This window comes from Lissotriton helveticus, chromosome 3_1, assembly GCF_964261635.1.
Source record: "Lissotriton helveticus chromosome 3_1, aLisHel1.1, whole genome shotgun sequence".
Lineage (NCBI taxonomy): Eukaryota > Metazoa > Chordata > Amphibia > Caudata > Salamandridae > Lissotriton > Lissotriton helveticus.
Window position 1 is genome coordinate 275,197,223 of NC_136061.1, and position 27,995 is coordinate 275,225,217.

The window sequence follows — 27,995 nt, forward strand, 5'->3', positions numbered from 1 at the left end:
GACAGGCAGAGATATCGACCAACACATTAACGAGAAATGAGTTAGTAATACGCATACATAGATAGTCAGAGAAATGTACACAGAACCATATACTGCAGAAATGGCAAGGAGTATCCTGAAGAAGAATAGTACCACTGATAACAGCAGCAGGGGCCAGGAACAGGAGTACCTGAGCCCCTGCGTGGCAAGGAGCAGAGGGACAAGAGCCCCTGCCTGAGAAAAGCATAGGGAAAAGGGGCACGAGGCAACGTGCAGTAGTGACGTGTCAAGCTTAGACTCTACTGCCCATAGGCAAAACCCAGCCAGGGTCTGAGCTGCGAGAGAAGACATAAGCACGTCCCAACACCAGAGAATGAAGAGTAGACTATATCACAAGTATAGAACGCAGCCAAAACAATGGCGCAAGGTGTATCAGAGGCATCCAGTGTGTACTCACATATCGTGTCCGCACAGATGACGGAAAAAAACTTCTCCGGAGCGGAACAAGACTACATGCCCACAAGGGACACTTGCCCACCGCTAAGACAGCCAATTTAGGCAAAAAGAGCACAGCGAAAAGTTGAAAGAACATGCCGGGGGTGAGTCCAGGTGTGACAGAAACCCCAAAATACTCTGAACAAGTCTGCATCCATAGAGGCAGAAGAGTACTACGGACCAACCGCAGACCACAACTCATAAACCCTAGGAAAGAGCCACGCCAATCTTGTGGGTCTCACCAGAGGGGATGTCCTACAACAGTAGGAAGAGTGACAAAGTGAGAGCCTACAGTATGAACTATAGGACAATTACCCAGAGGGATAGAAGATAACCATCCTAAGAAGACTCATTGGGAGCCTTTAAAGAGCAGCTATACAATAGCCAACAAATACTCCACATAGGGTATGTGTTATCCCCATAAAAGCCAGGGACACGTCTTGAGACTAGCTCATAGATAGAGGACTCAAAAAGAAATGCAGAAACAGCGGGTTCACTGTACCAAATAAGGGCAAAAACAGGTGATTAGCTGTACAGTCTGTCTGGAAAATAACATCCTGAACCCATAGACGGATTTCAGAAAAAATAGTGACAACACTGCAACCAAAGTAAAAGTCTGCAACAAGGACTAAAACCCACAGGATTTATGGAAACCCAGACATGAGACATTGGACCGCTGAGTCAGAATTACTGTCAAAAAGGGTGATCCCATCAAAGGGCAAATTCCAAAGACTCTGCTGAACATTTGCAGGAAAACTGCCATCGCGTAGCCAGGCATGGCGACGCAGAGCAACTGACCTGGTCATAGCCCGACCGACAGAGTCAGTGGTGTCCATGGCCAACCAAATGGAAAACTGAGCCAGTTCCCTGCTATCACGAAGCAGCCGGTCCAGGTCAGCCCGAGGCCCTTCCGGAAGAGAGGTGGAAGGAGATGCTCGACAGAGTCCCAAAGGGTAAAAGTAGCCCGTGCAAACACGCAAGACGTGTTCAAGTACTGAAGGGCCGAGCTGGTGGACGCAAAGAAATGGCGGCCACACGGCTCCAACCAATGAGACTCCCTAATGGGAGGAAGTAACTAAGGAGGAGAGGAAGGTAGCGAGACTGAGGCTGCCTGGACTACCAGCCCTTGAACCCTAGGATGGAGGGACAAACTGGAGCCAGGCGATGACGATGTGCAACATTACGACCCACAGGGTCTCCTGATGAGGGTCTTGCCCAAGTCCCAAGAAGAATGTCATAATGACTCGCCAAAAGGCAGTGAGGGCTCCACCTCCACAGCGCACTGGTGGAGTAGATCCAACAGGGGATCAGAAGGCAGAGACTGAGGGAGGCTGCATCTGTAAGAAATCCAAAGCTTTACAAACTGCTCTCGCAAACGCTGCACTAGCCTCTGTGGCCATTCTAGAGGGCAGTAATAAGCCATCTGTAGAGGACGGTTGTAGGCTAACCCATCCATCAAAAGGCAGATGTTCTGCAGCCCAAGTACGACCAAAGGCCTGCCAGTGCCCAATGGGTACCTGCTCCGAGAAGCATCGAAACAACCCTGGGGGTGGTGAAACCTCAGGGGCCACTCCCGCAAAGAATCGGGCCATGGCCCGACAGTCGGAGCATGACTTTGGGTCGTGGTTGCACTCCAGACACCAGAGGCACACTAGATGTGGGTCGGTCACCAACATCAGCTTGTGGCAGGAGCAACAAGGCTTGAAGCCGGTCTGCCGATGTGACATCCCTGTGCACAAGGAGTCATACGACTCGAAAAAGATGTCTACAGAAGTAAAAATATAAATTTTAAAAAAAGTGACTTGTGTTACCGCTCTCCCCGGATCTGCACTGGCTCGGGCTTCTAAGTAGATACCGCTATGTTATTCCAGTGATCACGACGCCAACGATGAATATGGAGTTGACCAATGCCACCTACCGACGTGCAGGGGTACTGCTGAAGAAAAATTCTCTGGATCCAGTCTGACACCTGGGGGTAATTCTAAGGTAAGGAATCCATAACTAATAGTATCTTTCAGATATACAAACTATGCATTTGAAGAAAGTTAACATTCTAATCCCAATCACATAGTACAACACATTGCTTATACTTATTTGCTAACTGCTAATTAAATCTTACAGCATTTTGTGGACCATTAGTAAATAAATAGGTATTGAAGGATAAAAGACCCAACCCTGCACAAATATAAGGATAGTTATAGCTAAAGTAGGCAGAGGATCCAGGTTTTAACCTTTGTGGAAACAATACTTACAGTCATTACCCACAATGTATCTCCATTTCACCTTAAGTTGCTAACAAGAGCCTGTGTGAAGCACGTTGCATGGCCCCACTAGAACTTTATAACAATGACATCATACGGTTTCTGTACTACACCCCGGCAGTATACTGTCAACATGCCTCCTTCACAGGTGTCAAAAGCAAGCTCCGCACTCTGAGCATTAAATACTCACTTCTCTTCCCAGCTAGGCTTCGAGTGGTTGCTGCGCACAAATCACATTTCTTTGAGGACCATTTGGAGGCATGGGTCTGGGCAGAAGGCAAACAGCCACTGACAGATCATCATACTGAGAGAGCAATGCAAGATCTAAGTGGAGGTGCGGGCGATCTACCTAGAGATCAGCCGACGCCGCTGATAGCAGCGCTGCACCCTCAGAACTTCAGAATGACAACGACCAGTGATTAGCCTCCGAAATAGCAGCGTCCCTTGGCAATTATAGCTCTCCGCACCCTTCGGAAATAATTGAATCTAGGAGCGACAATGAGTCACTGGTATCACATGCTTCTCTCACGAGTTTAATGGGCCCGTAAGATGTCACGCCTCAAACTGCTGACGACTTGTGATGACTCCTGAACATGATGTTTCTAGGTATCGTTGAGAGATGCCTAAACCCAGATGTAAGAGTTACTTACTTTCGGTAACGATGTATCTGGTAGAGACGATTCTAGCCGCAGATTCCTTAACGTAGAATTATCCCAGGCATGAAAATGGGTCCCGAATTTTTTTTGACACAGCAACCCAGCGCGCCGGTGGGTGGGGGGAGGGGCATCACGCGACTCCCCTGTGGCGTTGTCCGCGTACGTGACATCAGCGAGGTCACATAAGTCCCTCCCCGGCGTGCCTACGTCAGTTTTCTTCGGAGAACTTTTCTGCGCCACAACGCGGAGCCATCAGACAAAACTGTGGGAGTATGGGAACAGTGTGCAAAAGAGCAGAAAAATTGGAAAAAGGAATGGTGACAAACACCACCATAAGGAGCAGTGCCAACACTGCAGTACCCAAAGGCAGGGAAAAGAACAAAGAACAGAGCACGGCCCTGATCAGCCACCCTGCCAGTACGTAGACAGCCCCCCCCCCCCCCCTGGAGACAAGGAACATATGTAACAAGCATTTACAATGCAATGGTTTCGCCTTTGGAAAAGTTAGAGTTATTGGCATTGCTCATGACATTTCTTTTTTTTTTACTTATAAATAAATGGCATTGTTATTTATATTGCCAACAGCTCTCACAGCCCACACAGCTCTCTCAGCCCACACAGCCCACAGCCGACACAGCCCACACAGCTCTCAGCCCAACACAGCCCACACAGCTCTCAGCCCAACACAGCCCACACAGCTCTCAGCCCAACACAGCCCACACAGCTCTCAGCCCAACACAGCTCTCAGCTCTCTCAGCCCACACAGCTCTCAGCTCTCTCAGCCCTCACAGCCCACACAGCCCACACAGCCCACACAGCCCACACAGCCCTCTCAGCCCTCACAGCCCTCACAGCTCTCAGCCCAACACAGCTCTCAGCCCAACACAGCTCACAGCCCTCACAGCCCTGACAGCCCTCACAGCCCTCACAGCCCACACAGCCCTCACAGCCCTCACAGCCCACACAGCCCACACAGCCCACACAGCCCACACAGCCCACACAGCTCTCACAGCCCACACAGCTCTCACAGCCCACACAGCTCTCACAGCCCACACAGCTCTCACAGCTCTCACAGCCCACACAGCTCTCACAGCCCACACAGCTCTCACAGCCCTCACAGCCCTCACAGCCCACACAGCTCTCACAGCCCACACAGCTCTCACAGCCCACACAGCTCTCACAGCCATCCGCCCACACAGCTGTCACAGCACAGCAGTTGTTCTCAGTGCAAGTGTGCACTGAAGCAGGTACTGTAGTAGAATTGGCCTATACCATGTACTGCACTGTGACATTTACACAGCACTTCATCCCCGGGCTGTGGAGCGCTCTGATTTGCACGGAGATCCTAGGTGCAAAGGTTTAAGATGGCGCGGGTTCGAGCGTGACCAGTGCCTGTGATGCTGGGTGACGCGTGTGAGGTCTGGAGATGGGGACTCTGCGCAAGCGCAGATCGGCCCTCTTACGTGGCTGGTTATAATATACTACTTTGCACAAGCGCAGACATGCCCTGCCTCTTACATGGCTGCGCAGCCAAGTTTTAATGTGCTCCATTTTTTTTTTTGCTGTTTGCAAAGTCCTCTTATTCCTGCTGGCACGGAGTGGTGCATCTTCGGCGTTTCACCCTGTGCGAGATTTGTTGAAGGAAGGAACAGATAGGAGAGGGGCTGCTCCATGACACTGTGGTTTCCTTGACAGTGGTTGCTCACTTTTTTTTGCTGGGGGAACGAACAGACAGGCTGACATTGCAGCACGCACACAGAAAGACGGACCTTAGACACTGCAGGCACACAGACAGACAGAGACTGCAGGCACACAGATAGACGGACACTGGAGGCACACAGACAGACAGACGGACCTCGGACACTGCAGACACACAGACAGGCTGACATTGCACGCACACAGACAGACGGACACTGCAGGCACACACACAGACAGACGGACCACGGACACTGCAGGCAGGCAGACAGCCGATCACCGCAGGCACACAGATAGACGGACATTGCAATCAGACAGATGGACACTGCAGGCGCACAGACAGCGGGACACTACAGGCACACAGACAGACGGACACTACAGGCACACAGACAGACGGACACTACAGGCACACAGACAGACGGACACTACAGGCACACAGACAGACGGACACTACAGGCACACAGACAGACGGACACTACAGGCACACAGACAGACGGACACTACAGGCACACAGACAGACGGACACTACAGGCACACAGACAGACGGACACTACAGGCACACAGACAGACGGACACTACTGTTTTCAACCTTAGCTCTGTGGTTATTAAAGCTTGCGGTGTCAGTGCTGAGGGATGGTCGAGTCCTTGGCGATGTGGGGAAAATAAAGTACCTATAAAGCATATCATGAACGGTGCATGACTCATAAGTGCAATTAAACAATATCTTAGGCGGACTACTACAACTGATGTCCAATCACATGCTGTGCTTCTGACAACCAACATGTGTGCGTAGCCGGAGCAACTCTATGTAGTACCCCTGATGATCACAGAAGGTCTCGCAGCAGATGGGCTATCAAGCCAGACCTAAAAAGGGGGTAAACGTACAGGAATCTCCTAGGTCATGTACTTTTACTTTCATTGTTCAATAGTGAATGGAGCGTAATGACGAAGTAAGCAATATATCCGGGTAAAATGTATCACAAATGGAGATTTATTACTAGAAGTCGACACAAAGAGGGGTAGTTACAAGCAGAAATTCAGTCCATAGCTGTCTTCATATAGAGCAAGATGTCCAATGCAGACGGCTGAAAGGAACTGACCACAGCACGTATCAAGCCATACCTGCGCATATCGATGTGGCACAAGAAGTGGGTTGTACGAAGTAAGTCCACTGGCAATAAACCCCCACCAGGAACACGTTGACAGCAGTTCAGCACTACTTCTTCGCTCTTCCAGCTGACTGGTAGAATATACTGCACATTACTTCACAGACACTATAGACACAGTCAGCAGACACTAGATACACAGCATACAGGGCACACCCCTCCCTCTGTCCAACAAGCACAAGTAGGCATCCTTATTTACCACACTCACAAAGCAAACCATGGTGAGAAGCATGTGACAGCCCCATCCTGCCCACGGTTTATACCTAGCATGGAAAACAAACACAATACACACACAAATACACCACAAACACAATGTAGCCAAAACAATCATCATGGGACTACGTAGCTTGCTCATGAATTGCACACCCTCTGCAATGGTGCACGTGACCCACAGCCTGTCTATTAACTACAACTAGTCCAAGCAAATCATGCTGTGATCCATTGACTGTCCATGATTCAACCACAACATGGTGCAATGCAACACATGGGACCCACAGTCTGCCCATGACTTAAATACAGTAAACACATGACACAAGCAAGCCCACGACTTATACACAAACATAACACGATGTAAGCGACTACACAGTCTGTTTACATGTTGCTCACAGTTTGACTTAAGAAAAAAAAACACAACTAGCCTGTTCAAGACGTAAACTTAACATGCAGCACATGATCCAAAACTGAATATGTGACGTGAAGATACACATGAAACGAGCCCATGACCAAGCCTGACTAACAGCGAGAACTTGCAGCTCCCCAACATGCATGCCAAAGGTACCCGATAAAATCATTGTGGTATCATTTGTGCAAATTCAAGCTAACACGCATAGAAAACGCAGACAGTAAACTTCTATTTTGTGCTTCATGCTCTGAGCACCCAGCAAACAAAATATATATACCCTCACTTTAATACAGAGGAAGTTATGAAAGCGACATCGATCACAAGGCCCTGCGAGGCGGGGCAGCCCCCGCAGCCCGCGGGGTGGCAGGCTGCCTGCTTTCCCTCTCAGTTCAAAATCAGGAAATTATAGCGTCAGTAGCGGAGGGGGGACAGGAAAGGAACCACTCACCTGGACTTCCTCGGCTGGCCGGCCCTCCGCTCCTGTCCGGTTAGCCCCCCACCCTCGCCCGCTTCTTCCTCCTTCCAAGTGAGGCGGCCGGGGTGGCAGCGCTGCAGGCCAGTCCCGCCTCGCTTCACCCGGGTGCTGCGGGAGTTCCTCTCTGGGCTCCCAGTCTGCTGTCACCCGGCCGGGAGCAGCGCAGACTTCCAGCGCTCGCCGTGGCTCCTCTTCTCGCGCTGGGCGGCGGGGGGGGCGGGCACTTCCGGCCGGCCGCGCTGGGATTGGCCGGCCGGCTGAAGAAACCCGCGGGCGGGACGGGATACCAATATTTGTTTGTGAGGACACGGGGGGGCGGGAGAGGACGAGGGGGGCGGGCGGGAGAGGACGAGGGGGCGGGAGAGGACGAGGGGGGCGGGCGGGAGAGGACGAGGGGGCGGGAGAGGACGAGGGGGGCGGGAAAGGACACGGACGTCGGGAGGGAGGAGGGAACAGCAAACACGGCCCGGCCGGACCAGACACGGGGGCGTTCCCGGCGTCGCGTGACGTCGGCAAAAGGAAAAGAATCTCGGGAACGCCCCCGTGTCTGGTCCGGCATTGATGGACAGGCCCCTCGTCCAATGGCTAGGCTCCATTTATGGAGCCAGCCAATGAATGACGAGGGCCGACCCAAAGCCACACTACAGTTCTCATAAGATTTCTCCTGCGCAAAAGCTGCTTGCGCAGCTTTTTGCAGTCGAAACCTAAAAATGTCATGACAACATGTAGCAGGACTACAACCACAACCAAGAACAAATAGGGAGAACCAGTCCAAGACAAACAAGGAACAACAAACCTCCAAGACAACCCCATCACAGAGTGTGACAACCCCACAAAGGAACAAAGGGCAGAGGCACAAACAAAATACCCCAACCTAGAGGATAGCAGAAGGGCCAGCACCCCTAGTAATAAAGGGGAGAGGGAGGGGAGGTGGTAGATTGAAGGTAAGCCCCAATCCTGGAGCAACCAGAGCAGAAGGGCACAGAAGTACCAATAAACCCATCCTCCAATGTGCCAAAAGGTGGAGGAAAGGAACAAGAAACAGGACGATCATCCCGTCAAAAAGAGCAAAAGAATGCCCTCGCAGAATACATAGCCACCCACCGGAAGGTGAGTGCAGAAGACCAAGCCAAAGGTCCTCGCAGAACGAGGAGGAAGGGCGGGCCGTGAAGGTATCTGCAGCTAGAATCGTCTCCACCAGATATATCATTACTGAAGGTAAGTAACTCGTACATCCAATAGAGACTACTAGCCACAGATTCCTCAACGTAGAATAGATACCCTAGCCATATCCATGGGGAAGGAGGGTCTGCGAGAGGACCCCATCAGCCTGGACATAACAGAGGGTCCCACAGGGGACGAGTCCAACAGACAGGGCGAGGGAGGGACAGGCAGTCTGCAAAAGGGGGCTTCTGCCAGAGGGGTGGAGGGAAAGACACACCGGGTCACGCGGTGCTGTAAGGTGCCGGTGCAGAAGGTGTTGGGGCACCGGATCCCCCATGGCGGGGTGTCCCCATCAGAGAAGAATGGAGCGAACCCTCAAAGGGAAGCAGCAGCTCCCTACCACCAGAGGCCTGGTGGAGGGCATCCAGAAGATGATCCGCGGGGAAATAGGCAGCCGGATCACCCATGCGCAAAATTCCCACAGCCATGGAAATAGCGCAAGCGAAGGCAGCACCTGCCTCCGTAGGGCCCCCGCGGTGGGTAAAGCAGGTCCTCCGTAGGCGACGGCTGCAAGTTATAGCGGCCGTCCCCAAAGCCAGCTGGAGTGGGGAAGGGCCAGGTCCGGAAAAGAGGAAGAGGGACCTTAGGAGTGGCTCCTCCAGCGAAGACCGCGGCAACGACGAGAAGCTGTCCTTTGATGAGGTCCGGGAAAAAGCCAAGACGTGGCGGCCCGTCTCCAGGGAGGACGACACCAGCAGGCGCCGAACCTCCTGTCTGGTGCCGTAGAGTCCACAACCTGAGGCAGGACGTCGTCGTCATCCAGCGCCAGAGGAGACGCCGGACTAGTCTCCGCCACATTACACGGTGCAGGAGACTGGGGCTGGGACGGGGCCTACTCGATCCCTGACGAGGCAGCCACCTGTGTGGAGGGACAAGAGGAACCCGGGGAGGGACAAGGGTCCCCCGCCAGCCTCGACCCATGACGGGACGAGAGGGGTCCGCGACTCCTGTGGCGCTGCCAGTACCAGCAGCTACCGGCGCCGTAGCGGCGTTGCCTCAGCCTCAGACAAGATCGCTGCCTGTCCAAAGGGCCGAGAGGGGCTCGGGGATGCGACCTGAGCCCCGGCGACCTCCTGCAACTCCAGAGGGACTCCTGCAGGAGTTTGAGGCTAAGCAGAGGTGCTGTGGTCCGAAGGAGGAACCCCCGAAGGGCAGCACCCCAAAGGCACCACATCCTCCGAACCTGGATCCGAACCAGTCAGCGCCGGGGCCGGAGCCGCCGGCGATGCCGCGGAGGGCCCCGTACACTGCAAGGGATCCGCTGACGTACTCTTTGAGAAGGAGCAGCATTGGGCGTTCCGCTTAGGGACCAATACCTTTGGACTCAATGACGATATCCCGTGGAATCAATTTAGTTAGGGGTTCACCCCAACATTTTTGCATTTACCTTGGGTTATGTAGAGCACCCGTAACTGTTTTTTTCAGTGGTTTTGAATAATATGCCAACCTAGCACAAGTTTATATCACTGCGGCATACCCATGTGGTTTGTTGCCCCCCGCACCTTTATGTCTCTATGTCTTTTTGCCTTGACCCGGCATTATCTGTCGCTAGGCAAACAACACTAGTGTTTTTCTCCATACGTACTAGCTAGTGGCAGGAGTATAATTTCCAGTTTTCTCAGTTTTCAGCCCAATTTTTTCTATTTTCTGGTGTCTCTCAGCACTTATATTCGCACACACATGCAGTGCTGTTCCTTGTGCTATATAAAACTCACTGTAACGCCTGCAGGCGAAAGAGTATTATTGTTGATGCTCCTCAAAACACGGGCACCCTCTGTGAGGATTGCTGTGGTCATCACTGTGCTTGCGCATAACCCACAAAATTCAATGTCTGTCAGTTTGCATGGGCACTATAACGCCTCACTCCTCTCTACTGCGCAACGCGCTGAAATCATAACAACCACATACCGCCAGGGTGCATGAGCACTTCCCAACGCGCCGGTGCATGAGAAGCACCGTGCCGCGAATTGAACAGACACAGAATGCACCACGATTTCCCACGCAGACCGGAAATACCTTTCAAGGTATTCGGCATCACTGGACTAACTCGGAATTTTTCCGAATTATCCAATTAATGGGGGTACTTAAGCCTGTCCCTCCGCGCTCCTCATTGAACTAGGAGCCGCGGATGGGACGGTTGGAGAGAGGGAATCTTCTTGTTTTGTAAGTACGGCATAGCCGAGGCAGCAAGCTCGAACCTACAACTGGATTCCATAATGCTACTACAAAGACTGTATGTTTTTTTTTTGCCTCAAAACTGTAGGATGCTATTAAGCACCTGTTCCTTCCGTTTTTCAGGCTCATGTCGCTATTCAATTTTTTAGGTCACTATCTAACCATGCTGGATGTTTAAACTGAAGTACCACATGTGTTTTCTTTCCCTTGTGTTCTTCTTTTTCATTCCAGGTCCTCATTTTAGGTACTTTTCATTCTAGGTCCTCATTGTAGGCATTTTATGAGAGAAATTGAGTTGAATGGGCACATTTAGCATATTACCTATCAATATTTATAGTACAGGTAACTTAACCTATTCCTAGACGTGAGTAAAGTTGGGATCTGTGCACCCGTCCTGAAGAAGAAGCCTTGCTTCAAAACAGGTCGACGCACAAGTGAGGTATTGTACATTAAATAGAATAATACCTCCACCACACCCCTTTTAATAATACCAGCATGGAGGCAGAATAAAAGTCTTTTCAGCCCTCACGTGCCAGGTATTTTTTCACACTCACATGTTCACTCACTCCTGACCCCACTACTCACACGGTACCCAATACCCTCACGCACCACACATAGAGTTTACAACAGTGCTCCCGAATAGTCGCTGGTTTGTAGCACGCTGCATTCCGTAGAGGGATGCGAAGACCCCTATGATGAAGCTTGACACCAAGGGCCATTTTGGTGTGTGAGGGGTATTTAAAGAACACAGTGTGTTCCCCACCATCGTAGGGACCATACCTAATACTTTTTTCCGTGGATTCTCTTTGTTTATGTATACTGCGACTGGGGAGACCGAATCCACACCCTCTCCACTCCCTTTTTGTTTATGTTCCCCCAAGCACCACATGCAAATGAGGTGAGGGTCCGTCGCCGACATCAGGCGTCCACAAGACGAGCACGTCTTAAAGCCTGAAGGCATCCGTACACTGTTCCCACAAACATACGCAAAAGCGAAAGGGAAAGGCCTAAACAGGCCCGGAGCATGAACCGGATCCGCGTTGCACGTGGAAAAGGAAAAAACTGACGTAGGCACGCCGGGGCGGGACTTATGTGACCTCGCTGACGTCACGTACGTGGACAACGCCAGGGCGGAGTCGCGTGATGCCATCCCCCCGGCGCAAAGTGTTGCTGTGGCAAAAAAAAATCCGGATCCAGTCTCACGCCCGGTGATAATTCTACATTAAGGAATCTACGGCTAGTAGTCTATCAGATTCCTGATGATCCTGCCCTTGTCCCCTAGTGGAGAGGGTGCCTTGGGCCCATAATATTCTTGCTGGTTAGCTTGCAGCTTTTACATTGGGCTCAATCATTGGTTATCACCTATTTCAGATGGCTGCCCCACTTGCAATGCATTGTCTTAAAGTGCCCTTTCCTAAACTCCGACTACATAGGCCCCTATGGCTATTTGCACTAAGATCTGCACTAGCCTAACCCCACGCAACATGGTCTACATTGGTAACATACAGTTTAAATTGGGGGAGGGGGGTTGCCCTCTGTTCTTTGTATTCTTGTTAATATTTTTTGTTAACGTATCATCTTCGCAGACTTCTCCAAAATAAATCCCTCACATTAGTGGGGACTCTCTGTCGCAGCAGCACACTACAGACAGTTTTTCACACTTCTGTGCCACCCCTCACTTACAGCATTTTAGCAATGCTGACTTCTGACTATAATTTCCTCACATGGAAATATTAGAGATGTGCTTAGCAAGTAAACACTAGCCAGTTTACTCCTACCATAAGCGCAGAGTTACACAAATTCTGCTCCTGCAGGAGACAGACTTGACTGAGCCAGAGATAGTCCACCTGCAGAGACTACAGGGAGGCCAGGGTTTATCTACCAATTATTTAGATGATTATTGCAGAGCTTTAATCTGGGTATGGGCTGGAGTTTCATTCCTGCCATGTACAACTGTCTTGGACAGGGAGAGGAGATACACCCTGGTAAAGGGAAGCCTAAATTGCAGAATGCTGCAATTAGGTAGCATATATGCCCCTAACTCAGAATAAGCTGCTTTATGAGATAATTTATGTGTGGTGTTGGCATAGTGGGCCAATGTTCCTTGGGCACTTGGCAAGGACCTTAATAATGTATTGAGCACCTGCATGGACAGGTCATTCCTTCCTCTCCCTCAAGCACCAACCACATATAATGCTAAATGCTTGGCTCGCTGGTTGCACCAATAGTCACCGGAAGCTATCTGGTATCGCCTCCATGATGATATAAGAGTAGACACATGAATAAATGAATAAGAATAACTTTATAAAGTGCAACATTCACCCCAAAAGGCATCTCAGCCTGAAAATCAGTACTAGGGCTGAGAGAAATGTCCTGGGGACACCGTATTTATCCAATTTCCCATTTGATCTTAAAGGCCCCAATGTAATGGCCTGCTTCCTCATTCTCAAGGAACGAGTGGAGCCAGGCCAAAGCACGATCATGAATACCTATGTCAGCAAGCCGTTGAAGAAGGCTACCGTGACGAATGTGTTGCAGGATGTCAACATATCTACGAGGATCAACACAGCATGTTTTTCCACTGCCTAACAAACTTTAGAGATTCTGAAACTTCGAGAAGTGCCAACTCTGTACAATGCTGGGGTCTAAAGTCTACTTGAGAACAATGAAGAATGTTTTGAGTTTCCAAGAAAATGACCAATTGGATAGTCGCCAGTTTTTCCCAATATTTTTGCTGGTACTTTTTAAGGAGCTAGGTCTATAACTGGACAAGATCTTAAGATCTCAGTTAGGTTTGTTTAGCAATGACTTGACCATGGCTAACTTAATTTGTCCGGTACAGTAGCTCAGCAAAGAGATAGGCTGAGTGAGGCTTTCAGAGTTAGAATTATGATCTCAACATGATCCAGCCGTTTTACTCTCCTCCCCAAAAATTGCGCTCATGACTTGACAGAATTGTCTGCACCACCTCAATAGGTCGCTTTTTACACACACTGCCTACTAGGGCAAGGCGGTTTCTGATCGTAATACTTTGGTCGCACAGCTCAGGCAGGGTGAGTCACGTCTCCCCATTTCAACCCTCCTTTCTGGAGGATGTGGTATTCCGTACAACTATACACAAAAACTGCAAAAGTGCTGGTGGCTCAGGGAGCACTAGACGCAAACCTAGGTGCTAGAGAGGAGTCCTTGCTCAGGCTGGAGACCCAGTCGATTGGGGAGGCTGCACACCAACAGGTTCTTTTGGCTGCACATACAAAGCACTATGAGCTGCTTGAGTGACCATGCCATGTCAACTTAATGGTGCATGCACTGAAGACGCAGGTGAAAGCCGTCAAATCTGTGACCCTTTTCTTGTGGCTTATAAAGAAGGAATCACCCCCATCACTCCATCCCTTCGGCTTACTCAAGGTACATACACACATACCCAGGCAGATATACATGGCACCCATGTAGACCACAACAACCTTCTAGGTTGCTACACAACCTTTTCTTTAGGAGGGGATGTTAGATTTTTTGTCTGATATGTCACTGCCTCGTGTCACTCTAGAACAGGCTCACAATTTTGGTCTTGCTATCTCTGTAGCTGAAATAAAGGAAGCTGTAAGGTCCCTGGCCACCAACAAAACTCCAGTTCCAGGTGGACTCCCAATGGAGGTCTACTACACTTTTTTGCACTTTTTTTCCAGTGACTGGCATCGTTATATGAAGCTACTGTGGCGGACGGCCTCCCACGGCATCTTTGGAAGAGGCCCTACTTACCTGTGTCCCAAAGCTAGGCAAGGAACTATCAGATCTATCCTCACAGGTCACTGACAATCCCGAACACAGACTATAAAATCTTAAGAATATCAGAAGAGCATTTGTTACCATTCATTCCACAGCTGGTGCAGCTTGATCAAAATGGCACTGTACCTGGCAGAAAACCTCCACTCAATATTCAAGGGCTCTTGCTGATTATAGAGGCCAGTCTGTGAGTTTGGCCCTGGGCGGCATTCATGGTCATAGAGCTCGACAAAGCATTTGATTCACTAAGTTGGCCCTATATTTTCCAGTTGATGAAGAACTAGGGTCGGGGCAGAGGCTTTATTGCTATAGTTCACCTATTATATACCATGCTATTGGCATGGGTCCACATGGGCAGGCTTCTGTCAAAGCTGCAAGGAATCCACAGGGGCACTAAACAGAGCTGTCCATTGTGCCCCATCCTTTTTGCCTTAAAAGGGTAGCCAATGGCTTCTTCGTCAGGTCACAAAAGTGCTCGCTGGGGAATACCACTTGGGGACAGAATCCACTCTTATGCCCTATATGTGAAGAATAATTTGTTACATGTTCATGAAGCGGCAGTAGTTCACGCTGGCATTGCTATCACCCTGAACACCTTACCTGAAATCTCAGGCATCCTCCTTAATTGGAGGAAATCTGGTCTTTTTAGTCTCTGAGCTGGAGCAGAGAAATTAGAACTTGATGCAAGCAGAGGGATACTCATGTCAATCCTGCACATTCTGATATATTGGAGTTTGTATAGATCGTGATGAAAGTGACTTGTTTGATGAAAACCTATCCAGAACTGTGACAGAGATCCGAGGCCAGATCGCATTCTTGAAAACTGTTACTCATTCAGTCATGGGAAAAATAACCATTTGCAAAGTGGTTGGACTCCTGTGCTTATTATACTACTTTTCTGCTCTCCCTCTCAAGCTGCTGGTTTCATTTTTTGGCACACCAGACTCTTTGTTGTTGGATCTAATTTGGTGCAATGTCCATCACAGGGTGGCATTGTCCAAGTTAAGCCTGCCTACACATAGGGTATGGCTGGGAGCTCCCATTTACGAACAATATTACTTAGCAATGGTTAAGGCGCTGGTTTGCTGACCACCATCTTGATGATAGCGCCTCTCCTTAACCCCCCCTGGCACTTGGTACGTATATTATGATTTTTCCAATCCTTACACTTGTTTAGAGTGACCGACTACTACTTCTGTAAAACCCTATGCAATATGGCACCAAATCTCATTAATGCTCCTGTCATCCATCTTTTGGGCTTCCCACAAAACAGAGGCTGTTTAACAACTGTCAGTTTGCAATACTGGCACAAACCGGGCTTTACAACCTTTTGGGACCTATTTCAGGATTTGGCTTTAATGCCTTTTGCTGAGCTGGGAGATCCGAACAACATTCATAGAGGACACTTTCTGACCTATCATATGCTGACCTGTATTCCGAGACACCACTGGAAAACCACAGCAGTTGAGACGTCAACTCATACCATGATGCAATACATCCACGTTATGGGCAACAGGAGGCTGCTAATTACCTATTTTTAAGCTACTGGAGAACACATCCTAATTACTTTTACCAGCATCCACGTCAAATGGGAGATGGAGTTAAGGAAGTCCCTTCCCGATAAGGCAATAGCATTCTAGCTTAACCTCTTACAGTTTACCAGAAAGTGAGGTTCAAGCTCTTCCAAGACTATTTTTTTTGTTTAACTTTTTTATTGGTATTTAGCATTCCATGTTACAAATGATGATACTGTTATTTGAAAACAACATGCATTTGCAGGAAGTTGAACAGTGACAATAGATACATTACGGCATATTAAAAACATTGAACATGGCACAGTAGAGTATTCTGGGTGCTACCCAAGCTCTTCCAATACTTTATGTTATATAGGGTGTTATCTATTACTATCTATGAATTCTTTCCTGGGGCGTGCACTTGCAGCCCCTAGTGCCTTCTTCCTGACGCTGATCTACGTCACAAGCTGTGGTCTTCCCACTTACTATCAATTACTGGTCAGCACTGATCGCACAACTTGCACATACTACAGAAACAAACATTACCCAGTTGGTAAGTATGTGTCTTGTGGTTGTATCTGCATACCATAAACAATAAAACTAACTCAATTTATTGATTTTGCATTGATCCTGGCTAAACATGCAATAACATGCTGTTGGAAGGCCCCCGTCCCCCGGTTGTAGCATGGCAACAGTCACTACTAGCATGGGCAACAGTGAAGGGTAACCTTCAGTAAACTGTGGAAGCCAGAGGCCTCTAGAAGCACCCTCTATCCGTGGAAGGGTACCACCCTGGTGCTCCACTCCAAGCAGCAATCGAGGAGAACTCTTTTCCCCCCTTAAGTGGGATACCACTTACAATACATTTGGGTTGACCTGCTTTTGATGTTATGTTGAGCTGACATTACTCCAACCTCTCACAGCCCCTTGCTTTGCACCTCCTACATTTATTTAGAGTGGCACTGTTTCCCCTCCCACGACAAACATCAACAGTAACTAACCTAGTACTTACATGGGTATTCGTGGAAGCGCACATTGCTTGACTACAACTGCTCCTTCACTGTATTTGATGCTTTAATCAGGCATGAAGTAGTGGATGTAATTACTCACACAGCCTGCTGCTCACGTTTTACCACAGTTGTCCCCCCACTTAATAGCAGTATTCAAAGGAGCCATTGATAATACTAAGGGGGACGCTTTCCTGCCAGACCCTATCGACGGAGGCATTGTGGAACTGACGGCGTGGGTGTAACATACCCCTGTTTCTCGCCAGGACCGGCTCGACTTCTCGCCGCACCCGCTCCGCGGGTGCCGCTTCGAGTTGGTGTGAGGCAGCGGGCTCCAAGGCGGCTCCCAAGGCGGACCGGGTAAGAGGCTCAGCGGGGCTGCGAGCGTGCAGGGACTCCAGTGACCAGGAGTCCCTGCGAGACCGGGTCACAGCTGACGGTCCGCTCTCCCTGCTGGCCCGCCCCCCGCCCCCTGCACCTGGTAAAAGGAGCACTCTACCTGCTATCTTTGGGACGCTTTCCTGCCAGACCCTATCGACGGAGGCATTGTGGAACTGACGGCGTGGGTGTAACATACCCCTGTTTCTCGCCAGGACCGGCTCGACTTCTCGCCGCACCCGCTCCGCGGGTGCCGCTTCGAGTTGGTGTGAGGCAGCGGGCTCCAAGGCGGCTCCCAAGGCGGACCGGGTAAGAGGCTCAGCGGGGCTGCGAGCGTGCAGGGACTCCAGTGACCAGGAGTCCCTGCGAGACCGGGTCACAGCTGACGGTCCGCTCTCCCTGCTGGCCCGCCCCCCGCCCCCTGCACCTGGTAAAAGGAGCACTCTACCTGCTATCCTTGGGACGCTTTCCTGCCAGACCCTATCGACGGAGGCATTGTGGAACTGACGGCGTGGGTGTAACATACCCCTGTTTCTCGCCAGGACCGGCTCGACTTCTCGCCGCACCCGCTCCGCGGGTGCCGCTTCGAGTTGGTGTGAGGCAGCGGGCTCCAAGGCGGCTCCCAAGGCGGACCGGGTAAGAGGCTCAGCGGGGCTGCGAGCGTGCAGGGACTCCAGTGACCAGGAGTCCCTGCGAGACCGGGTCACAGCTGACGGTCCGCTCTCCCTGCTGGCCCGCCCCCCGCCCCCTGCACCTGGTAAAAGGAGCACTCTACCTGCTATCTTTGGGACGCTTTCCTGCCAGACCCTATCGACGGAGGCATTGTGGAACTGACGGCGTGGGTGTAACATACCCCTGTTTCTCGCCAGGACCGGCTCGACTTCTCGCCGCACCCGCTCCGCGGGTGCCGCTTCGAGTTGGTGTGAGGCAGCGGGCTCCAAGGCGGCTCCCAAGGCGGACCGGGTAAGAGGCTCAGCGGGGCTGCGAGCGTGCAGGGACTCCAGTGACCAGGAGTCCCTGCGAGACCGGGTCACAGCTGACGGTCCGCTCTCCCTGCTGGCCCGCCCCCCGCCCCCTGCACCTGGTAAAAGGAGCACTCTACCTGCTATCTTTGGGACGCTTTCCTGCCAGACCCTATCGACGGAGGCATTGTGGAACTGACGGCGTGGGTGTAACATACCCCTGTTTCTCGCCAGGACCGGCTCGACTTCTCGCCGCACCCGCTCCGCGGGTGCCGCTTCGAGTTGGTGTGAGGCAGCGGGCTCCAAGGCGGCTCCCAAGGCGGACCGGGTAAGAGGCTCAGCGGGGCTGCGAGCGTGCAGGGACTCCAGTGACCAGGAGTCCCTGCGAGACCGGGTCACAGCTGACGGTCCGCTCTCCCTGCTGGCCCGCCCCCCGCCCCCTGCACCTGGTAAAAGGAGCACTCTACCTGCTATCCTTGGGACGCTTTCCTGCCAGACCCTATCGACGGAGGCATTGTGGAACTGACGGCGTGGGTGTAACATACCCCTGTTTCTCGCCAGGACCGGCTCGACTTCTCGCCGCACCCGCTCCACGGGTGCCGCTTCGAGTTGGTGTGAGGCAGCGGGCTCCAAGGCGGCTCCCAAGGCGGACCGGGTAAGAGGCTCAGCGGGGCTGCGAGCGTGCAGGGACTCCAGTGACCAGGAGTCCCTGCGAGACCGGGTCACAGCTGACGGTCCGCTCTCCCTGCTGGCCCGCCCCCCGCCCCCTGCACCTGGTAAAAGGAGCACTCTACCTGCTATCTTTGGGACGCTTTCCTGCCAGACCCTATCGACGGAGGCATTGTGGAACTGACGGCGTGGGTGTAACATACCCCTGTTTCTCGCCAGGACCGGCTCGACTTCTCGCCGCACCCGCTCCGCGGGTGCCGCTTCGAGTTGGTGTGAGGCAGCGGGCTCCAAGGCGGCTCCCAAGGCGGACCGGGTAAGAGGCTCAGCGGGGCTGCGAGCGTGCAGGGACTCCAGTGACCAGGAGTCCCTGCGAGACCGGGTCACAGCTGACGGTCCGCTCTCCCTGCTGGCCCGCCCCCCGCCCCTCACGCCCCCTATATAACAGACGTAATCTCCCGCAGCGCGGGACGCAGCTCGGGGCGAAGAGCGGGCAAAGAGCGGGCCGTTTGAGGCCGTTCGAGGACGGCAGCGGACGGCCCTGGCCCACCCCCCCTGCTATTCCTACCCCACTTGTTGCTCTTGGGGTAAGCTGGGCCAGTTAAAGAGAGCTAACCCACCTAGTAGTCTGTGAGAGGGCCCCAACACAATACAACACTATAGTAAGTATTATGAGCACCAGGATGACTCGTAGCAAGGCCGCCAATAGGGGTTCACAAGTCAGCGGCCCGATGGATGACTTCATCACCCGCACTAACATAGCCATTGATGAAGAAATATCCAAACTCCAAACCCGGGTATCCCTAGAACTGGCAGCCGCACGTAGGCTGTCTGAGGTAATGGCTCACTCGAAAAAATCCTCTCTAGGCCATATAGCCTTTGCTGTCACCCCTGCTCGCCCTGTTCGCCCAGATAGTATTGTTATTCAGGCCGACCTCCACCATCCCCCGACCACTCCTTCTTTCATTCCCCCTTTAGAGCAAACACGCACTGTAGAAGACCCAAGTTTCCCTGTACTTTCCCATCTTCAGCCCTCCACCCTTAACTTTCCTGCCCAAGAAACTTTAACCACCTCTTGTGCTTCCAGCACACATTCTAAAAGGAAGCGCCAATCACGCTCAGCCTACTCCCGCAAAAAGGCTAAAGTGGCAGGCTCCCAACATCTTACAATGGCTAATACCCAGGTATGTATTGCCTTACCCGAGGGCCCTATAATCCCACAGCCAGCATGCCAAATAATGGGTGACGGCTTAGCTACTACCACACCAGAGGTTGAGGGGTTGCAGTTACAGTACCAGGGACCAAATAATAAAGAATTTATAGACCAAGTTTGGGAAACACTAAAAAAACTTCTTTCACCACTCGACTTAAGACTATCTAGAATAGAAAACAATTTACTCGAGATGGAAAAGAGCATTATCGCTCTGGCCACTCTTGGCCTAAGAACTCTTGAAAACCAGGGCGTGTCTTTATCTGACCCACAATTGCCAGCTCCTGCTGTACAAATTGAGCAGTACCCCGTGCCAGCACCTGCTGCTTCCAGGCCTGTTCCCAAGCCAAGGACGGTGGCTGTGGATCAAATTTCTACGACCGCTAAATCCCAGGCTCTACAGCCGCAGGTCCCCGCACGGATTCCGAAGCCACAAAATACAACTTAAAATCTGGCCCCACCTACCGCTAAATCCCAGGCTCTACAGCCGCAGGTTCCCGCACGGATTCCGAAGCCACAAAATACAACTTCAAATCTGGCCCCACCTACTAGACTTCATCATACTGAAACCCAGGGCCACCGTTCAAAAGAAAATTTCAGAGGTGGCTATATTGATCTCCCTCCTGAGGCCAATGAGTATGTAGTTGTGTTGACAGGCGTCCCTGTCCTTGGCACTGACCAACACGAAAATCATTGGTCTTTGATAAATAAAATAATGCACTGGCTCAACGTCCATAGGCCGGCTTCTAATGGGAGGAGAAGCCGGGTAATGATGGTCCGCAGAATACCTTGGGTGGGACCAACAAAGAAATCCAAACATGGGGACTGTGTAGTTGTAACTTTTGACGACCCACATACAGCACGCCACATCTGGTCTTGGCCAACCAGTGAAGAATCACTTGTTATCCCGAGGCCGCTATCTTATTTTTACCCCCCACGCCAAGAATACACCCAGGCGGTCAATTGGTCCTTGGTGCAGCACCCTCCACGGAACATCCATCCTACGAGGCCAACGGACACCTTTTCACATTGGAATGGCCTCTTAACCTATAATAGTTTTGGAGGCCTGGAGGAGGTCGACTGACTTTTTGTGCCCACTATCACTCCACAAGTAGGAAAAGCTTTGTCCTCCACGGTTCCGGAACCATCTGGAAACCAGACTTACAGCCCTCAAAATAATGTTGGCGTACTTTTGCCTCAATCGCCACGTGTCCTGGATCTGCCCAAAACGGCTACTTCAGACTGTACAGGGATGAAACTACGGCCAGACCCCCACTCTCTAACCGTATCTCCTCCCGTTCAGCTCAATCAACTGGAGAGCGAACAGCCTGGTAGTGCTGGCCCCATCGAATCATATCGGACTAAGATCTCCTTAATACCAACTATTCAGGATGAAGAAAAATCTCTTTTTTCTTTGCACGTTCCTAAAATCCTTCCACCCGGCGATTCCCCATTGAAGATTTTAAACTGGAACGTGGCTGGCCTTGAACGTAACCTTGATAATCCGGAATGGAACACCTTCCTGGCACCCTATGACATCTGTTTGCTTCAGGAAACATGGTGCCAGGAACCTAGACACAGAGTGGGTTTTTCGACCTTTTATGTCCCGGCTGTACACCAACAAGGTTCCAAAGGACGCCCGTCAGGTGGTCTTCATATCTGGATTAATATAGCTCTTGACTTCAGCGTCCTCCAAAGAATTACTGAATCTCCCGACCTCCAATGGCTAACGCTCCAACATAAAGGGGGACGGAAGCTAGAACTGTTTAACATCTATCTAAGGGACAGCAGGAACGGAGGATCTTCAACCTTATCAGGTCTAAACAACATCTTGGCTGGCTGCAACGCTGAGTCTCTCATCCTGCTGGCAGGCGATTTTAATTGTTGTTTTGAGCCTCTAGCTGTAGAAGATATCCTGGACACTAACGAGGAGGACAACAGGAGGGGAATCCCCATCTTGAATCTTGACCCGATCCCGAAATGGTCACAACGGGCGATCGACATAAACGCTCTCTGTATGGAGCATAACCTAAGAATACTAAGCGATCATCATTGTCACATGGGGCATTATTTGTGTGTCACCTTTATCTAGCTATATAACTGTTGGTAAACACAGTCACCCTGATAACAATGCCATTCATTGGAGTACAAATATAATGATGTAAAAGTGGTCAAAAATGAAATACAGAGATATTAGAACAAATGATATGCTACAATATCATTTCAATGCGATTTTCTGATTCAATAAAGCCGCAATACCATTGGCACAAACATTTAAAAGTATGTGAAGGAAATCAGCCAATGGTTTGTTCCTGAAGAACAAGTTACCTACCTTCGGTAACACATTATCTGGTAGAGACTCTATCCAGCTGCACATTCCTTACCTTTGAATTTCCCAATATGAATGTCAGCAGCCCTACATGCCAAGAACAGATGCATACTGGTAAGTAGCATTTTCCGTTCGAGGCATGTGGGCTGCTGAATTCATATCTTAGCATAGACTGTATAGCAGTATCTCCTCTAGCGGTGGTCACCTGTACCAGCTGCAGCAGTCTGAAAAAGAGTTTTAAGGACAGCCTGGCCTACAGCAGCTTGCTGCTTTGTTTGCACGTGTACACAATAGTGTTAAGTGAAAGTGTGTATGGTAGACCATGTAGCTGCCCTACATATGTCTTCAAGATGAATATTCCCTAGGAAAGCCATGGAGGCCCCCATTTTACGCGAAGAGTGTGCTTTTGGGGGAACTGTTAGAGTGCGTTTAGCTTTTTGATAGCATATTTGAATGCATTTAACCATCCATCTGGCTATTCCTGATTTTGAGATGGGATTACCTTTATGTTGTGGGGCAAAAGCAACAAACAGTTGCTTTGTTTTCCTAAATGATGTAGTCCTGTCAACATAATATAGCAGAGCTCTCCTTACATCTAGTGTGTGTAGGGCTCTTTAAGCCACTGACTGTGGGTTTTGAAAGAAAAGTGGCAATTCTATGGATTGATTGATATGGAAAGTGGATATGACTTTTGGCATGAACTTAGGGTTAGTCCGAAGTACTACCTTATTTGCATGTATTTGCATGAAAGGTTCTTGAATGGTTAGTGCCTGTAGCTCACTCACTCGCCTGAGGGAGGTAATGGCAATAAAAAATGCCACCTTCCTTGTTAGAAATTGTAATTCGCATGAATGGAGTGGTCCGAAAGGAGGTCCCATAAGTTTGGTAAGTACTATATTTAAGTTCCAGACTGGTGAAGGTGGGTGCTTTGGAGGTATTATCCTTTTAAGACCTTCCATAAAAGCTTTGATTGGGGGTACTCTAAACAGGGACAGGTGTTGTCTGTTCTGGAGATATGCTGCTATAGCAGCAAGATGTAGCCTTATGGAGGAGTATGCTAGATTGCATCTCTGGAGATGCAAGAGGTAACAGATAATGTTTTGGATGGAAGCATCTAATGGATTGATTTGGTTATTATTGCAATAAATTACAAATCTTTTCCATTTAGCTGCATAGCATGCTCTAGTAGTTGGCCGTCTTGCCTCCTTGATAATGTTCATGCAATCAGGAGGCAAGTTAAGGTATCCGAACGCTAAGACTTCAGGAGCCAGATCGCTAGGTTCATCTGATTGGGATCTGGGGGCCTGATTTCTCCATGGTTCTGAGTTAAAAGATGGGGCGAGAGGCGCATTCTTTGGTGGGGAACTACTGAAAGTTCTAGGAACGTTGTGAACCATGGCTGTCTTGCCCATGTGGGAGCAACCAGGATCATTGTGAGTGACTGCTGGCGTAGTTTGCGTGCCACCAGCGGAATTAGTGGGGCTGGTGGAAAAGCGTACGCAAATCTGCCTGACCAGTTCATCCATATCGCATTGCGCTGTGACAACGGATGTGGGACCCTGGCGGCAAAGTAGTGGCATTTTGAGTTTTCATTTGTGGCAAACAGATCGATCTCTGGATGCCCCCATTCTTGGAAGAATGGTTGGAGAGCTTGAGGGTGAATCTCCCATTCGTGTAGCTGTTGGCTGTGTCTGCTTAACAGATCTGCTATTTGATTGTCTTTCCCTGGAAGGTGTTCTGCTAGGACAAAAATGTTTTTGGGAATTGCCCACCTCCATATGCTCTGTGCTAGGTGAGACAGCTGTGGAGAGTGTGTCCCTCCTTGTTTCTGGATGTAATACATGGTTGTCATGTTGTCTGTCCGGATCAACACCGCCTTGTTGTACAAGTATTTCTGGAATGCTTTCAGTGCCAGACATATTGCTAGCAACTCCAAGTGGTTGATATGCAGTGTCTTTTGTTTGATTGTCCAGAGCCCTTGGACTGTGTATTGAAGTAAGTGGGCTCCCCAACCTGTCAGTGATGTGTCCGCTGTTAGTACTACTTGTGGAACCGGCTCTTGGAACAGTCGCCCCTTGGAAAGGTTTTGTGGGTTCCACCACTGCAGAGAGTTGTAAGAGCGACTGTCTACCAACACTAGGTCTTTTAGTTGTCCTTGAGCTTGGTTCCACTGCCGTGCTAGGCATTCTTGCAAAGGACGCATTTGAAGTCGGGAATGAGGGACAATGAATATGCAGGAGGCCATCATGCCTATGAGCTGCATGAACACTTGAGCTGGCAAAGAGTGTTGTGGCTGAAACTTTTGAATGAGAGTCTGCATGTTGGCTATCCTGGCAGGATTTGGATATGCCTTTGCTACTGAGGTATCTATTGTAGCTCCCAGATATTGCTGTAGATGTGATTTTTGGTAATTTATGGAAAAACCCAGACTGTGCAGCAGCTGGAGTGTTTGAGACATATGGCTTGCACACTGCGCATACGAGTTGGCCTTTATGAGCCAATCGTCGAGGTATGGAAACACGTGGATGTTTTGACTTCTGAGGTGTGCTGCTACTACCTCTAGACATTTTGTGAAAACCCTTGGTGCTGTAGTCACCCCGAAGGGGAGAAGTTTGAATTGATAATGTTGACCCTCTATTTTGAACCTGAGGTATTTCCTGTCAGCTGGATGTACAGGTATGTGAAAATATGCATCTTTGAGGTCTAATATAGCCAGGAAGTCGCCTTGCTGGAGTAACGAGTACTTGTTGTAGAGTAATCATATGGAAATGCTCTGAGAGTATGTATTGATTTAGCGGTTTGAGGTCTAGTATAGGTCTGAGGGATCCATACTTTTTGGGAATTAGGAAGTATAGAGAGTATACCCCTGTTCCCTGGTGTTGAAAAGGGACTGGTTCTATTGCTCCCTTTTGTAGCATGGACGCGACCTCTTGTTGTAACAGTGTGATGTGTTCTTTGGACATAGGACGGTGTTTGGGTGGTATGTTGGGAGGAGTAGAAGTGAGTTCCAGGCAATAACCATACTGGATAATTTGTCTCACCCACCTGTCTGTGGTAATGGAGTTCCAGACTGGTAGGATTTGTTTGATTCTGCCTCCGACTGGTGCTGGATGGTCTGGAGGGAGTGTGATGAAGTCACTGTTTGGCAGCAGTGGAGGCTCTGGTGTTATTGCCGCCACGTCCCCTGCCCTTGTTATTGTTGCCCCTATAACCTCCTCTGTTGGAGCCTTTATTAAAGGAACTTTGGGTGTTGCTTTTGTATGTAGAGGAAGTTTGTGATGTGTTGCCTCTTGCGGAGCCTCTGTAGGAGGAGCGACAAAAGGAACCTCTATGTTGTTGAAACTGAAGTGCGCCCATAGACTTAGCAGTTTCGGTATCTTTTTTCATTATGTCTAAGATGGTTTCTACTGCAGGGCCAAACAGGAAGTCTTGGTTAACTGGTTGGTTGAGGATGGTGGATTGCACCTCGTTTTTAAAACCAGAGATGTGTAGCCACGCATGTCTGCATAGTAATACGCTAGTATTAATGGACCTGGCTGATGTGTCAGCTGCGTCAAGTGCACATTTAATGGAAGCATTGGTTATAAATTTGCCTTCCTGTATGAGGTCGTCCGCCTGAGATTTAAAAGGTTCTGGCAGGTGTTGCAGTAAACCTTCCAGTTGATCGTAATGTGCTCTTTCATAGCGTGCTAGTAGAGCTTATGTGTTTGCAATCCTCCATGAATTAGCAGCCTGTGAGGCTACTCTTTTGCCTGAGGCTTCTAATATCTTAGACTCTTTGTCAGGGGGGGAGCATCTCCTGTGGTTTGTGAGTTAGCTCTCTTTCAAGAGTTTGCTACTACTAGTGAGTCTAAAGGCAACTGGGATTTAATATAAGTAGGGACTGCAGGGGCAGCTTTATATTTCTTCTCAATCCTGGGATTGAGTACACGTACTCTGGCTGGATCTTTGAATATGTCTGGCGTGTGTTTTAGTACCCCTTTTAACATAGGAGGAGTCCTGACATTCTTTTCAGAAGTAGGAAAAGTGTCAAATAGAAAATCTTCTTCTATTGGGTCAGTGTGCATGTCGACATTGTGGTATTTTGCTGCCCTATCCAGCAGTTGATTAAAAACAATGGTGTTGTCAGTAGGCGATGGCTTTGTAGGGTATGGGGAGGTGTCTGGGATGGGTTGTGGGTCATATGGATCATTCTGGTCATCCCATGTGTCATCGTGTGCATCAGGATCCTCTGGTTCATTAAAATTATCCTGAGATCTACCCCCATGTTATCTCCATCATTATAATCTGAATGTGTAGGAGAGTAGGGCACAAAAGGCATATTAGGAAAGAAAGGAGGAGGAGTAAAAGGCCTTGAGGGAGATGTCCCGAAGTCTTTTTTTCTTTGGAGGAACAGGGGAAGGAGTGTCCGTGTCCAATGGTCTCTTTTTCGGTGGTAAACTGTAATGTGTCCTGTTTCAGGGTCTATATACAGTTTAGGTTGTTCCTCACTCACTGGATCAGGATGAAAGAGTTCTTCCTCAACTGTCCGTGGCTTTGGCGCCGATGTTTTTGGCTTAGTGACTTGTTTGTGAGTCTTTGGCTGTAGGGCCTTTGGTTGTGGAGCTTTTTTCGGCTCGGCTGTTGCTTTCAGGTCGGTAACCTTCCTCGGTTTGACGTCTTTTGTTGGTTTAACAGTCTTTTTAGGTTCGGCAACCTTTTTTGGCTCGACGACCTGTTTCGGATCGACCGGAGTTTTTGGTTCGATACGTTTTTTATGCTCGACTGCCTTTTTCGGCTCAATGTTTTTGGTCGAGTCAATGGGTTTTTTCGGCTCGACGGGCTTTGTAGTGTGATCCTGTTTTTGTTGATCGACACTCTTTTTAGGATCGACGGCCTTCTTTGGGTCGGGTGTTGTTTTTGGATCGACTACCCGTTTTGGTTCGAGGCTCTTCTTTGGCTCGATAGCTTTCGGCTCGAGAACTTTTTTGGGTTTGCTGACTTTCTTTGGTTCGACCCCCTTCTTCGGTTCGACGACCTTTGGTTGGACAACCTTCCTCGGTTTGACGACCTTTGGTTCAACGACCTTCTTCGGTTCGACGATCTTCGGTTCGACAACCCTCTTGGGGTCGACAACCTTCTTGGGGAGAGTGGTACTCGGTCCTGGGCTATCAGAAGGCCTGGTTTTGGGCTTCGGAGCCAAACCGGAAGGCGGGGCTTCTGAAGGAGCTTGTCGATCTCGGCTAAGGCCTTTAGGCGATGCTTCGACCGGAGCCTTATCGTTTGGGATAAGCGGTGTTGGGGGCTGGGTACTCACTTTTTGCCCCGGCGTGATCTGGTCATCGGAGTCCGACTGGTCCTCAACGGTGACGATTTCTAGATCCGAGTCCGACGCTTCTGGGAGGTCATGTTCATCATC

The 27,995-nt window shown here is 50.0% G+C and overlaps 2 protein-coding genes across 4 annotated transcripts in view; both read right to left on the minus strand.

Moving 5' to 3' along the window:
* USP32 (ubiquitin specific peptidase 32) overlaps positions 1-27,995 on the minus strand; it is a 1,745,589-nt gene that overhangs the window by 585,041 nt on the left and 1,132,553 nt on the right. The window lies entirely within an intron of this gene.
* Positions 16,224-27,757, minus strand: LOC144824504 (uncharacterized). The gene is made up of 2 exons (XM_078683577.1): positions 22,308-27,757; positions 16,224-17,229 (listed from the first exon to the last, which is right to left on the minus strand). Exon 1 carries the CDS (start codon positions 25,053-25,055, stop codon positions 23,850-23,852), a length of 1,206 nt encoding a protein of 401 aa, XP_078539703.1. The 5' UTR covers positions 25,056-27,757; the 3' UTR covers positions 16,224-17,229; positions 22,308-23,849.